This window comes from Zingiber officinale, chromosome 4A (assembly GCF_018446385.1).
Source record: "Zingiber officinale cultivar Zhangliang chromosome 4A, Zo_v1.1, whole genome shotgun sequence".
Classification (NCBI taxonomy): Eukaryota; Viridiplantae; Streptophyta; class Magnoliopsida; order Zingiberales; family Zingiberaceae; genus Zingiber; species Zingiber officinale.
The window spans coordinates 142,643,342-142,658,789 of record NC_055992.1 but is presented as its reverse complement, the minus strand read 5'-3'; the positions used below and the strand labels follow the sequence as shown (position 1 = coordinate 142,658,789).

Sequence of the window (15,448 nt, the reverse complement as noted above, 5' to 3'; positions counted from 1 at the left end):
GCCCTCTTTGGATTCCTCTTGATTCTGTACAGTGGAGGGTTCTTCATGGATTGTTGCCAATTTGCTCCAAAGCTCCTTGGCATCGTTGAATTCTCCGATTTGAGCCAAAATGTGGCTAGGCAATAAGTTGACCAAAAGCTTGGTCACTTTATCATTTGCCTCGCTCCTTTGAATTTGCTCTAAGCTACATTTGCTTTTCTTGAGAAGCTTGCCCTTGGAGTTTGTTGGAGCTTTGAAGCCTTCCATTAGAGCAAACCATTGCTCTATCTCCATCATAAGAAAATTTTTGATTCTTGATTTCCAAGAATCGAAGCTTGTGGATGTGTACGGTGGAGCCACCCTTGTGTCAAATCCAAGTGCATCTTGGAATTGCATCTTGAAGTTGAGCTTCTTGAAATCTTTGACTTTTGATGAATTTGCTTCAACTTCTTCACCCTCTAGCTTTGCTTGTTTTGTTTACCCCTTCCGGCAATGATTCCGGTGAAGAGCGGCCTTGCTCTGATACCACTTGTTGGGACCGAAAAGTAGCTAGAGGGGGGGGGGGTGAATAGCTCTTCACGTGCTCGTCGTCAACGTTGCTCGTTTCTTCAGAGATATGTAGCGGAAATATAAGAAACAAAAGCATACAACGCTAACAAGGATGATTTACTTGGTATCCACCTCACAAGAGGTGACTAGTCCAAGGATTCATACCTACTCACGCACCCTCCACTATGAATAACACTCATTTATGGTAACTACCAAAGGTAGAGAAGCACTACAACACTCTCAATACAAGAAGAAGAAAGGGAAATACAAGATAAGCAAAAGCTTACAAGATGTGCAATAAAAACCCTAACCCTAACTTCTTCTTCTTACTTTTGATCCGCCTCTTGACTTGGGAAACCTCCAAGAACCTTCAAGAACTGGCGATCTGAGCTTGAGAGAAGTGTGGAGAAGTCACTATGTTAATCTGAGATGAAATCGTGAAGTCTTTTTGCAACCATCGCACGCCTGCAGCTCAAATACAACGCAACGGTCGGATCCCGATCGATTCGAAAGCTCCCAATCGATCGGGGAGGCTTTGGATCGATCCACGGATCGATCCAGAGCACCTCTATGCTCTGGGAAAACGCCTGGATCGATCCACGGATCGATCCACGGATCGATCCAGCGCTTATCGCGCGAACCAGCAACGTCCCAATCGATCGGCTGAATGATTGGGATCTCTGGATCGATCCACTGATCGATCCAGAGGCTCTCTGTTCGCTGGGAAAGGCCTGGATCGATCCACTGATCGATCCAGAGGCTTTCTGTTCGCTGGGGAAAAGCCTGGATCGATCCACTGATCGATCCATCTCCTGGATCGATCCACTGATCGATCTAGCTCTTGGTTTTTGCCCAAAACCAAGTCCCAAGCCTCTTAAACCAACATTCGGTCAACCTTGACCTATTGGTACATCATGCCTAGCATCTGGTCACTCCCTTGACCTGCTAGGACTCTCTCACCAAGTGTCTGGTCAATCCCTTTGATACACTTGGACTTTTCTCTTCTTACCAAGTATCCGGTCAATCCCTCTGACTTACTTGGACTTTTCTTCCTCGCGCCAAGTATCCGGTCACTCCCTTGACCTACTTGGACTTTCACCAGATGTCTGGTCAATCTTGACCCATCTGGATTTCCCCATGCCTGGCTTCACTCACCAGGACTTCCAATCTGCCTAGCTTCACTCACTAGGACTTCTCTTCTGCCTGGCTTCACTCACTAGGATTTTCACCTGGCTTCACTCACCAGGATTTTCTTCTGTCTGGCTTCACTCACCAGGACTTTCACATAGCTTCACTCACTAGGATTTTCACCTGGCTTCACTCACCAGGATTTTCTTCTGCCTGGCTTTACTCACCAGGACTTTCATCTAGCTTCATTTACTAGGATTTTCCTCACTGCCTAGCTTCATTCACTAGGTCTTTCCTTCTGCCTAGCATCCTAGTTAGGACTTCCCAGTCAAGTATCCGGTCATCCTTGACCTACTTGACTCTTCTTCAATCAACCTTGCATTGTCAAACATTCAAACCCAAACCAAGACTCAAGTTTGGTCAAACAGGTCAACCTTGACCTGAGGGATGTTGCACCAACACTGCAATGGCCAAGCGGCTGAAAGTGGCGGCGGTCCCACTGTGAGCTATACCCTTCTTCAAAACAATGCTAGAGATATTTCCAAAAATATGTGTAGTTTTTTTAAAGTAAATTGAAGAAAAATCTTTATCCATTCTAACAAATTTTATTTTCACTCCACTCTGTATATAAAATTTTATTATTTCAACTTTCCAAATATTGTTATTTAATTCTCTTTTATATTTTTTATATAAAAAATTTAAAAATAAATATATATTTTTTAAAATTTAACACTATAAATTAAAATCGAATATATTTTCTATTAAATTGATGATGATTTTTTTCTATTTAATATAATTATTATTAAATTCAGTATCCTTTGAAGAGAATTTAATATATTTTTTTATATAATTGAGGATCATTTAAAAAATCATGATCAATTTATTAGAAAATATATTAAAATTTAATTTAATATGTTAAATTAAAAATAAATTATATTTATTTTTAAAATTTTTATATAAAAATATAAAGAATAATTAAATAAATTGATTTTTATTATATTTAATTAGGGAGTAAAAATAAAATTTTTAAAATATTTAAGACTGTACGTAAAATTTAAATTATGACGGAGGAGTTAAGGTAAATTTTTCCTTTTTTTAATCATGTATTCAGATATTATTCAATCGTCAAGTAAATTAAAAAAAATACAACGGTTCGTGACGTGACAGATCATCAGACCCAGTTCTAGCGAGATGTGTCCTGCTATTTTGAGATTAGAATGCATTTTATGAAATATTTGGGTAAATTATTTCATGCTTAAATTAATTTTTATGAACATGGGGTGTCTGTATTGATTTCGATTTCAGTGCTAAGAGTTTTTTTTAATGGGTGTCTGTATTTCGATTTCAGTGCTTAGAGTTTTTTTAATTATGTATTCAGATCTTCAGATCTTATCCAATCATCGAGTAAATTCAAAAAAAAAAATTGAACAGATCTCTAAATTTAATTATTATTATTATTATTAATATCAATATTAATAATAATATTATTATTATTATTTTTAAAATTTTTAATATTACTATTAACACTATTATTAATATTTTTTAAAAAATTTATTATTATTTATTAATATTAATAATAATAATATTTAGAAGATAAAGATAATATTTTCATATCCATCGGTCCTCATCTCCATTTCAAAATTTTCCCATTACCAGAGTGGCTCCACCCTTGGGTAAGCCTCATGGCGAGCGGGTGCACTAAACCGAACACAGCCGACGTGCCACATTATCCGTCCCCTACTCTTCTTTTCATTGTCTATAAATTCCTCGCTCCGTCTCTTCAACTAGTTCCCATAAGAGTAGATTCCGGCAAGCGGCGGTGCAGCGGTAGGTATACACACACGTATATTACGATGGCCAAAGTCCAGGAGATCCGACGGAGTCAGCGGGCGGAGGGTCCGGCGGCGGTTCTGGCCATCGGCACGGCCACTCCAGCCAACGTCGTCTACCAGGCTGATTACGCGGACTACTACTTCCGCATGACCAAGAGCGAGCACCTCACTGAGCTCAAGGCGAAGTTTAAAAGAATGTGTACGTTCGTTGCTACTATTTTTCATTCATATGTTTATTTTGTTATTATATGAATATAATTATTTCTAGTTCAGGCGACAAGTCGATGATACGGAAGCGATACATGCACCTGACGGAGGAGATGCTGAGTGAGAACCCGAATATGTGCGCGTACATGGAGCCGTCGCTGGACGAGCGGCAGGATATCGCGGTGGTGGAAGTGCCGAAGCTGGGGAAGGAGGCGGCGGCGAAGGCCATCAAGGAATGGGGGCAGCCCGAATCCAAGATCACTCACCTCATCTTCTGCACCACCTCCGGCGTAGACATGCCGGGCGCCGACTACCAGATCACCAAGCTCCTCGGCCTCCGCCCCTCGGTAAACCGCTTCATGATGTACCAGCAAGGTTGCTTCGCCGGCGGCACGGTGCTCCGCCTGGCCAAGGACCTGGCGGAGAACAACCGCGGCGCGCGCGTGCTGGTGGTGTGCTCCGAGATCACGGCTGTGACGTTCCGCGGGCCGTCGGAGTCGCGCCTGGACAACCTGGTGGGGCAGGCTCTGTTCGGAGACGGAGCAGGGGCGGTGATCGTGGGGGCGGACCCGGACCTGGAAACAGAGCGGCCTCTGTTCGAGCTGGTGTCGGCGAGCCAGACGATCCTGCCGGACTCGGAGGGGGCCATCGGCGGGCACCTGCGGGAGGTGGGACTCACCTTCCACCTGCTCAAGGACGTGCCGGGGCTCATCTCCAAGAACATCGAGAAGAGCCTGGTGGAGGCGTTCGCGCCGCTGGGGATCGACGACTGGAACTCCATCTTCTGGATTGCCCACCCGGGGGGGCCCGCCATCCTGGACCAGTTCGAGGCCAAGCTGGCGCTGGAGAAGGAGAAGATGACGGCGACGCGGCAGGTGCTCAGCGAGTACGGCAACATGTCCAGCGCCTGCGTTCTGTTCATTCTGGACGAGATGCGGCGCAAGTCGGCGGAGGAGGGGAAGGCCACCACCGGCGAGGGTTTCAACTGGGGCGTCCTCTTCGGCTTCGGCCCTGGAATCACCGTCGAGACCGTCGTCTTGCACAGCAAGCCAATCAATTATTAATTACTACAATGGATCTTGGCATTATATATGTATGTTTTTCCGTATGCTTTTTCTAATAATTAGATCTATGATGCAATCTGCGTTCTATTCAGGAACCCTTTCTACGGGCTGAGCGGTGAAAAATTGAATCGATGAGTTCAATTACTTCACGTAAATTAAACATCCAACTTTAAAAAAAAATTCTATTTGTATTTCAGAAGGTTAAAAAGTCTAGATTCACCGAAAAGAGTAAAACCTTTGGCCAGAGATATTTGCCGGCAATTATCTCTCTTTTATAGGATTTATTGGTTTGGTTAGAGATTATCAGGGCTGACTTAGTTGTTAAGTAATATGAAATTTCGTCACGCTCCCATCCACACTTTCAATTTGAATTACTGTTGAACTCCACGTGGGACAGTCGGTATCACGTTTTTTAAAAGAAAGAATCTTATTAGATGACTCGACCTAACAAGACCTGTTCACGGGTCAGTTACGGTTAAATTAACCGGTTCAATTGACCAATCTCACTCAGAGGTCGCCATAACTATGAGTTAGGGGTGCCCCAACCCCAAGGGTTGCCACGTGTGCAGATCTCTTTTGAAAGGATATTTTGGATCCTACTCTTATGGGTATGGTAGTGTCCCAATTCCATTCAGGAGTCATCACATGTGCACATATTTAAAAAAAGGCACCCCTAACATATACTTTTTTTTGTCCACAGGACACTCTCCATCCCTAACAAGATGATAAATTTTGACGCATTATTTTGATGTCGTCTTTCGAAATAATACCGTACTAATAGTAGTTTCAAAAGAGATGTTTTCTTTTTGGAGGACATGTTATCATGAAAAGTGCCAGCCAGTTTATTAACGAGGAGAAGACGCGTGAGATTACCACGGGATGATAGGGTTTTCAGGATATATCTTATAGATTTATATAATTAAGGGTCTAACGTCTATAAAGATTAAGAAATTATCTTCTTGTGTGAGGTCGGTAATGCCATGATTAAGTAAGGTCGGTAATGCTATGATTAACCTCTAATAACTAACTTTAATTTCACTACTCTTTGTTTTTCCCATTAATGTTTTAAGATTTTTCATGGCACCACGGTGACATAAGCATAAACTTGCCCGATAATTTTGAGATACTTTGACATATATTTTCTAATCCAAAAGATACTTTTATTCTCGATAAGGTAGTCATTTCAGCATCCAGTAAGCGTGATAAATTTTCATCGCATCATTGAGTTTTTGAGAGCTGAATAAAAAAATTAGAAGATTTCAAGAAGACAGTATGAAATTAGATAATTAAGAGAATAAATTGAAAATTTGATGATAAAATAATTACAGGTGAAGAGTAATTTGAGATTAAAATGAATACATTTAGGTAAATTATGGGTAAATTAATTTTTTTTGGAGTATATTTTTTTTGGATAAAAATTAAAAAGGCACCCATCATTTTGACAAATCATCAAATGGACACTTCTTTTGCAATTAAAGTCAAATGGGTGTTCATTTAAAGTAAACTATTTGAAATACTAGTGGACTAACTTTGAGATTTATATTGTAACAGCTTGTTGCTAATTTCTACAATGTGTAAAAATTGACTGCTAGCTTTTATAATAATATGATCGAATAACTTATATTAATTTTACTTATTTAAGAGTGATGAGTTAAAACAATATTTCAATGAGTAAAATAAATCAAATAGATTACATCACAACCACTATAATTGAAATGAGTATTTTTCTGATCATGTTTCATTATATAAAAGCTAATAACTAGTTATTACAACATGCAAAAAAAAAAAGTACTAACTTCTACAATAATATGATTAACTTATGTTAATTTTATTTATTTGAAATAATAACATGACTAAAATCAATGGTGAATTTATATTAGAATGAGGGACATACACCTTGAGAGGAGTGAACATTATGTCTGTAAATATTAGGACTCATGCGAGCTAAAGGGGAGGGGAGGGGAGGGGAAGGGGGGGGGGGGGGGGATTTAATAGCTCCAATCCTTTCATCTTAATTTTTTGCTCGTCGTTTGAATGTAAAGTGGAAACTTGAATTAAAATCGACATCCTATGCACAATTTCAAGATTTTACTTGGTATCCGCCTCTTAAGGTGACTAGACTAAGGCCTACTCCTAGCAATTTTCCTCCACTAAAACAATCTCCTTCTCGAACACCTTTCAGAGTCGGAGAAGACTCTTACGAGCTATTCTTTCAAGAACTCAAGAAAACAATAAATGAAAGCAAATACAATGAGTACAAATAACTTTACATGAATCTTGCTTTGAAGACTTTCTTGTTACTTGGAATTGTCTCTTGTTGGTCTAGAAATATAACAACACTTCGCTCTAAAACCTCCAATAACTAGATACTAAAATCTCCTCAAGAACCTTCTTTTATAGCCTTCAAGTTGGGGATATTTTTACCTATCAGTCGACTGATCATACCCATCAGTCAATTGATATATTAAATCTAACCCTTTAAATATGCAAAATGATTCTTTCTTGACATGTTTGACCACTATTAGTCGATTGATGAAATGCCACTACAACAAAAAAATACTAAAAGATAATTGTGAAAAATTATTGTCTATGACCCAAAAAAAACCATGCTAAATCGACGCGTTGAGAAAGTTAGGGCACTTAAATACAATGATTAAAAATCATTGTCTTTTCCTTAAAACAATAATAATTTTTTACCGAATGCGTCAATTTACTATAGTTTTTTAGGCCATAGATAATGATTTTTCACCGTTGTGTTTTAAAACAAAAGACAACGGGTTATAACTATTGTCTCTGAGTGCTCTATTTTTCTCAACGCATCGATTTACCATGGTATTTTGGGTCATGGACAACGATTTGTAACCGTTGTCATTTGCATTGAACCATTATCGTTTTAATCGTTGTGTTTTAAACCATTATCGTTTCTCAACACACACTAGTGAACAATAAACCATTGTCGATTTACTAATGTTTGGTTTTTAATATACATCATCCACATATACCTTCATATTTCTGCTGATCAGCCTCCGAAACACCTTGTTGATAAGCCATTGTTATGTTGCTCCTGTATTCTTCAGTCTGAACAACATAACATTATAACACTATGTTCCTTTAGCAATGATGAAGCTAATATTTTCTTGGTCTTCTTTAGCCAAAGGGATCTGATGGTAGCCCTGATATGCATCCAGCATGCATATCAACTCATAGCCAGCAATTGAGTCTACCACCTTATCAATACATGGCAGAGGATAGTAATCCTTCGGGCATGCCTTGTTTAAATCTCTAAAATCCATATATACTCACCACTTGTTCCCGGGCTTAGACCCTAGAACCACATTTGCTAACTAGCTTGGAAATTACATTTCATGGATATGCTCGGCTTTAAGTAACTTATCCACTTCTGCATGGATAATTTGATTCTACTCGACCCCGAAATCTCTTTTCCTTTGTTTAACTTGACGAGTGCCCAGGCAGACGTAAAGCACATGCTCTAGTACTATGGGCGTGATACTTGTGAGTTCTTGAGGCATCCAAGCGAAGACGCCATTATTGCGCGTTAAGTAGGCGATCAAGTTTGCTTTGTTCTCCTGGCTCAAATCGGCTGCTACTTGAGTGGTAGCCTCTGGTCGGCGGGGATGAATTTGTATATCCTCTTTTTCTTCATAAACTAAAGTTGGGGGAGCTTCTTGAATAGCATTAACCTTTAACCGCTGAGTTTTTTTAGCGATGCGAGCTTCAATCTTCACCACTTCCACATAGCACTTACGTGTTATTAGTTGATCTCCTTTTACCTTGTCGATCGAGTCATCTACCTGGAATTTGATCTTTTGGCAAAATGTGGAGACAACGGCTCGGAACGTTAAGCGCCGGTCAGCCCAAAATTACATTATAAGTTGAAGGTGTATCCACCACAATAAAGTATGATCGGCAAGTCCTCATGCATGGTTCCTCCCCAAGAGAGATAGCTAATTGGATTTGTTTGATCGGCTGCACCTCATTGCCAGTGAACCCGTATATAGGTGTTGTCATTGGCTAGAGCTCGCTCTTATCTATCTATAGTTGCTTGAACATCTTCTTGAAAATGATATTGAACGAGTTGCCTGTGTCAACAAAAGTATGATGAATGTTATAGTTAGCTATCACAACCTTAATAATTAAAACATCATCATGGGGTATCTCTACCCCTTCTAAGTTTTTGGGCCGAAATTGATTTTTAGGTCCTGTGCCTTCTCTTGGCTACATTTGACTGCATGAATCTTCAGTCAGCGGACATGTGACTTCCTGACCCGATTGGAATCGCTATCGATGAGGCCTCCTACAATCATACCAATGCCACCTCGGGCAGCGTCGCTATGATTTTCTTTTTCTCGAGTCAACTAGCAGGGCTATTTTGCAAACGGTCGAGCTGGTGCTCGATTATTTCTTTATTGGGGCCTCTACTGATTCCGATCGGCCCTCTCAAGGCTTCGCCTTAGGGGTTCGTTCGGTTGACGATGACGTTGACGATTTGGGAAGGGTAATCTTTGGTGAAATCCCTAATTGGCCGCTCAACCTAATTCTTGATTATAATGATAGCAATCTTCAATGTTATGCATTCTTGACCGATGATAGGTACAAAACCTCGGTGTCCATCGATAGGACTCGGGGAATTGCATCCGCTCAACCTTTACATGCTGGACCGCATTCGACCTCTGCTCATGGTGATGTGACGAGTGACCCGGTCGAGGCCCTTTAGGTTGTAAGGTAGGAGGGGTCACTTGGCACTCAAAAGCGGAGCTGGAGTAGAAGGAGCAACCTCCTTCTTCCGAGCAGACTGAACTGCTTCCACATTGATGTACTTGGTGGCTTGTTCGAGTAGATGATCAAAGTCCCTCGGAGGCTTCTTAATGAAAGATTAGAAAAAATCACCATTTGTGAGCCCTTGGAAGAAGGCGCTCACTAAAATCTCTAGGGTGGCCAAGGGAACATCCATGGCCACTATTGAACTTCTTAATGTAAGCCCTTAGTGTAAGTATTCCATGTTAGTTTTGATGTGATCAACCAAGTCAAGTTAGGTCATGTGTATTTGATCCGTATGTCTAAGTGTGCAGGAGCTTAGGAACACAAGAAATCGAGTGGAAGATATGACCATGTCCAGGTGCCCAGACCAGTTTGGTGCTGAAAAGGTGCCTCAACGCTGGGAGATGATGTCAGCAGGACTACGGGTGCCCGGAGTTGGTCCGAGCGCCCAGACTGTGATAAAACTTTATCAGGGCACCATTGCGAGCAGATAAGCACTATGTGAAAATCTGGAATAGACTTTGCAACTGTTTACTTCGACAATCAGTATTTGTGAAGTAATATATTACAATCAACTTCGATAATAAATTTGATGTAGTAAATACTATTTTAGCCTTCATAGATTAAAAAAGGCGGGGCTCACTTCGAATTTTATCTAACATTTTACTTCGTACTATAAATTTGATGAAGCAATAAGTCACAATATCAAACTAATATATTTAAGTGTTGAAGTAATAACTTTGAACCAGTTTTAAAAATTTTCCTTGTTGAACCGGTTAATCTTTTCAACGCGTGAACCAAACCCTACTCCCTCTTAACCATTTTTTTCGCCGTTTCACTTCTCACCCTGCGCGCCTCTTCCCTCTTCGTGTTCGTGTTTTTTCGCCCGACGCACCCGACGCCTCTTCCCTCTTCGTTTCGCTTCTCACCTGGCGATCTTCGACTCCCCCTCGTCACGTACGGAGATCCACTTCACCCAGCGACCTTCGAGTCCCCCCTCCCACCCCGATGCACGGAGATCCTTTCCACTCTACAACACTAGGTTTTGTTCACTTACTGACCCCTTCTTTCTTTTATTGTCTGCCTCTCCGTTATGTTTGTGATTCTCCAATGGATTTTTTTTTGTATAATGAACTACTAAGATGCTCCAAAGGTCCTATTATTAAGTTTTTTTGATCATTCATAAAGTGATTTAGTTCTTATTCTTGTTAGGGTTTTTTTCCTTGTCAATAGATGATTCTGTTGATTTAGTATTTGGTATTGTGATTTTTTTTTTATAGTGCTTATAGTAACACCATTGAAGATGTAATTTCCTATCCAAAGCATAATTAGTATTTTGTATTTGGTATTGATTGGCGATTTGCAAATGTTTTATGGTAGCTGGATCAAGTATAGTAACTTTTGGATGTTTTTCCAAGTAATCCTTCAAAGAATTAAGCGACAAATAATAATGATACTTAGAGCAAATTAAAGCTAATCATGATGATAAAGGTATTGCATCCTTATTTTTGATTGATATGCTATTGTTTTTGAGAATGCTTCTCTTGCCTATGTCATGAAAACCTCAAGGATATCTTGTTGTAGTATGTGTTCGAAGAATTTCGTCTCAACCATGACAATATACGAAAGCCTCACATGACTTCTAAAATTGAGTGTCAATATATGATTTTTTGGTGTGTTCATTTTTTGTGTGTGTCGCATGACTTCTGCAATTTAGTGTCGCTATATGATTTTTGTGTGTCACTATATGACTTATTGCAATAAATTTTACAAATTAAAGTTTCATGGATTTTACATTTTGAACACAAATGTTGTATTTTTTTTTAACTTTTGTTTATTCACTTTAATATCTTCAGATTTTGATCCATTTGTTTGGAGATTTTGCTTGATTGAAATGGATAAAACCTGGATATACTTGGATAGAAGGTCCAAACAATATGAGGAGGGTGTGGAACAATTCATTAGAAATTATTTGTAGAATCCCAATATTGACCCCAATGATATTCATTGTCCTTGTTGCAAATGTATCAATCTTAAGAAAGGATCAGTTAAGTCCATTTTAGAACATCTTTATTTCCATGGTTTTAGTCAACATTATGTGAATTGGATTTGGCATGGTGAGCCTGCCAAAGATGATAAAGTAAAAAGGAGTGTCAACCAAGAGCTAATTAATAATTATTATGATAACTTTAAAACCGCTCATATGTGTGAGGCAGCGTATGATAACTATACAGAAAACCCTGAAGAATTTATGAAATTTTTGGAGGAATCAGAGAAACCATTGTATAAGGGATGTCAACGTTACACAAAATTGAGTGTACTTGTGAAACTGTACAATACCAAAGCAAAGCATGGAATGAGTGATGCTCTATTTTCAGATCTACTATTAGATTTTGGGGATATGCTACCAATTAATCACAATCTACCGTCTTCAATGTATGATGTAAAAAAGACATTGAGTTGTTTGGCGTTGACTCATGAAAAGATTCATGCTTGTTCCAATGACTGCATTCTTTATAGGAAGCAATATCAAAACTGCGTAAGCTGCCCTAAATGTGATTTGTCACGATGGAAGCTAACGAAAAACAAGGTTGAGAAGAAAGGTGTTCCTGCTAAGGTGGTTTGGTATTTCCCTCCCATTCCAAGATTTAAGCGCATGTTTAAATCTTTAGAGACCTCAAGAAATTTAACATGGCATGCAGATTCTACAAGAGTTGTTGATCAGCTACGTCATCCAGTTGATTCACCATCATGGAAGTTGGTGAATCATATGTGGCTTGACTTTGAAAGTGAGCCAAGAAATCTTCGCCTAACACTTGCAGCTGATGACATTAATCCTCATAGCAACCTTAGTAGTCGGTACAGCTGTTGGCCAATCATGTTGGTCAACTATAATTTACCTCCAAATATGTGCATGAAGAGGAAATACATCATGCCAACTATGCTCATTTCAGGGCCTAAGCAGCCTGGAAACGATATTGATGTCTATTTGGAGGTGTTAGTTGAAGATTTGCAACAATTGTGGGAAGGAGTTGATGGAGTCTATGATGCTTATCGAAGGCAGTTCTTCACTCTTAAAGCAATCTTATTATGGACCATCAATGACTTTCCTGCCTATGGTAACCTTAGTAGATGTACTACACATGGTTATTATGCATGCCTAATATGCGGAGAAGATACTTATGCAAGTCACTTGGAAAATGGGAAGAAAATGTCATTTGCTGGCCATAGACGATTCCTATCACGGTTTCATCCCTATCGTAGGCAAATGAAGGAGTTTAATGACATGGAGGAATTTGGAGAAGCAACTAGACCATTATCTGGGATTAAGTTGTTTGACAAACTTTCTGACATAAGGTGTGAGTTTGGAAAGAGGATAAGTGTGAAAGGGAAAAAAAAGAATGCAAAGGCTAATATGTTGGAAGTCAATATAGAAGAAAAAGATTTAGGAGCAACAATTTTCAGAAAATGTTGGAAGAAGAAGTCAATCTTTTTTAATATTCCTTACTGGAAACACCTGCATGTAAGACATTGTCTCGATGTTATGCACATCGAGAAAAATGTCTTTGAATCCCTCATTAATACTTTGATGAATGTTAAAGGAAAAAATCAAGGATAATGTGGCAGCTAGGTTGGACATGGTTGAGATAGGAATTAGGCCTGAATTAACACCTATATTTGGTGTAATATACCCAAAAATGTAGATAAATATGTAAATAATTAAAATGTAACATAAATAGACTATTTTAAGGAAAAGAAATATATTTTAGTGGATAATTTATCCAGAATTAAGATGATATGCATTTATAGAATTTATTAGAATTTTTTTGGATTTTATAGAAATTATTTTAGTTTTTATGGGGTAAAAGAAAAGCCTGTTTAAAATATCCATTTAAACGAGGAGTTGATTGATTATAAAGTTAGGTTTTTCTTTATTAAACCATAAGTTGAGAAAAAAAAATTATTATCGCCGCTTCCTCCTCGCGACGCACACGGCGCTATGCGCTCGACGGCGCCCGACCACCGTCGCGTTTCCTGTCGTTCGCCGGAGAACCCATCCTCCAGCCATCGAGAGCAGCAGCCGCGATCACCTGTGTGATTGCCGCGTGACTGCCTCCTCCGCGTGACCGCCACCTCCGCGGACGCCGCGTCTCCTTTGTTCCCGGTGATGACCTCCCGTTTGCCGTCGTGCGACTATGCTGCCATTGTCGACGACATTGTGCGATGACACCACTGCTGCACATCTCAGTGGGCTGCCGTAGCCTTGAGCCACCGCGTCGCCTTCCATTTGCCTGCTGCGCGACGTCTCAAAGACCACACCGCAGCTTGTTATAGCCACCGTCCTTCTCATCGGATGCCATCGTCGGACGTCGCCAACCCTGTTCAAGTCGTGGCGTGCTGAGCCACCTCTGCTGCGACACAATCTCTTATCTCCATCGCTAGAAGTAATCGTTGCCTCTTGGTGGTCGTGGGGTGCCACCTCCACGTGCAGCCGACGTCGACCACCATAAGGATGGTTGTCGTGTCGTCGACGAAGAAGAAGAAGGAAACTACAGTCATGAGGTAAAATTGAGATGATTAATCAAGGTTATTTGATTAATTTCAATGATAAGCTAAATATTTAGTTAGGTTAGTTTAAATGGTTGATTTAATTAATAACTTATCATGGATTAATTGATTAAACTAATCTAACACAAAAATGAATATGTGGATGGCCTAAGTCCTAGACTAGTGCATAACAAGGTGGGAGAAAACTGAAAGTCCCTTCCACCAACTCTGGTGGAGTAAGTCAAATCATCTACTCTATCTATATTATTATAAAACTGAGTGCATAAGTCATGATTAACTGTATGGCTGCAGTAAACCAGCTTATCTAGCTGGTAATGCTCAAATATCTGGATGATAGATGGACAATATTTAGCCAAAAAAGATCTGTTTAAATATCAACATTTTAATGAAGTAAATTTATGCCTAAGGAACTCTATCCTATGTCGATCAGAAGGAAACCTAGAATCAGTGGATGGGGTACTACTAGAAGCAGCATCTACATTCCTTCTCTTCCTATTTTTATACATGCAAACATATAACAAAAATTTATAGAAAAATACATATTGAAGCAATATAATGAAATAGGGTATACCTAGGAGGTATTTTGGGGTCGGAAGGGAGAAAATCTGGTTGTGGAGGGCGCCTCGGTGTGATTTTTTTCATGAAAAGTGTGAATTGAATCATGAAGAACATGAACAGAGAAGCTCTCTGTTCACTGGAAAAAACCGCGTTGAGGGAACCCTCAACCTTATGGAGGGCGCCTCCAACTAGTGGAAGGCACCCTCCAAGGTTTCGGCGGGAATTTTCCCGCTGCTCACGAGGGCACCTCCTTTTACTGTGGAGGCGCCTTCGTGAGGCGCCCTATGCGGGTTAATTATTATTATTTATTTATTTATTATTTAGATTAATTGATTTATTAATTAGTTTAATTGATTTTATTCATTAAATTGATTCATTAGTTAAGTTTAATTGATTTTATTGATTAAGTTAATTGATTTTATTAATTAATTGATTTATTAGGTTAACTTGATTTTATTAATTAGGTTAATTGATTTATTAATTAGGTTAACTTGGTTAAGTTAAATTGATTTTATTTATTTATTAATGAAAGTTCTTTTTTAATTTATTAATTTAAGTTAAATTGAAATTGATTTTTTTTTGTTAAATTGATTTAATTTTTTTTTGGTTAAATTGATTTATTTATTTAAGTTAAATTGATTTGTTTTTTTGGTTAAATTGATTTATTTATTTAAGTTAAATTGATTTATTTATTTTTTATTTATTAATTTAAGTTAAATTGATTTATTTTTTCTAAATTTTACCTTGGTCTATCTCACCCATTTCTACGTTATCAATCAGGGA

General features: G+C 39.0%; 1 protein-coding gene across 1 annotated transcript; it reads left to right on the top strand.

The window, feature by feature from the left end:
• Positions 1–3,395: 3,395 nt before the first annotated feature.
• Positions 3,396–4,850, top strand: LOC121971532 (chalcone synthase 2-like). The gene is made up of 2 exons (XM_042522845.1): positions 3,396–3,687; positions 3,762–4,850. The coding sequence occupies exons 1-2, from the start codon at positions 3,510–3,512 to the stop codon at positions 4,757–4,759; spliced, it is 1,176 nt and encodes a 391-aa protein (XP_042378779.1). The 5' UTR covers positions 3,396–3,509; the 3' UTR covers positions 4,760–4,850.
• The last annotated feature ends 10,598 nt before the right edge of the window (positions 4,851–15,448 follow it).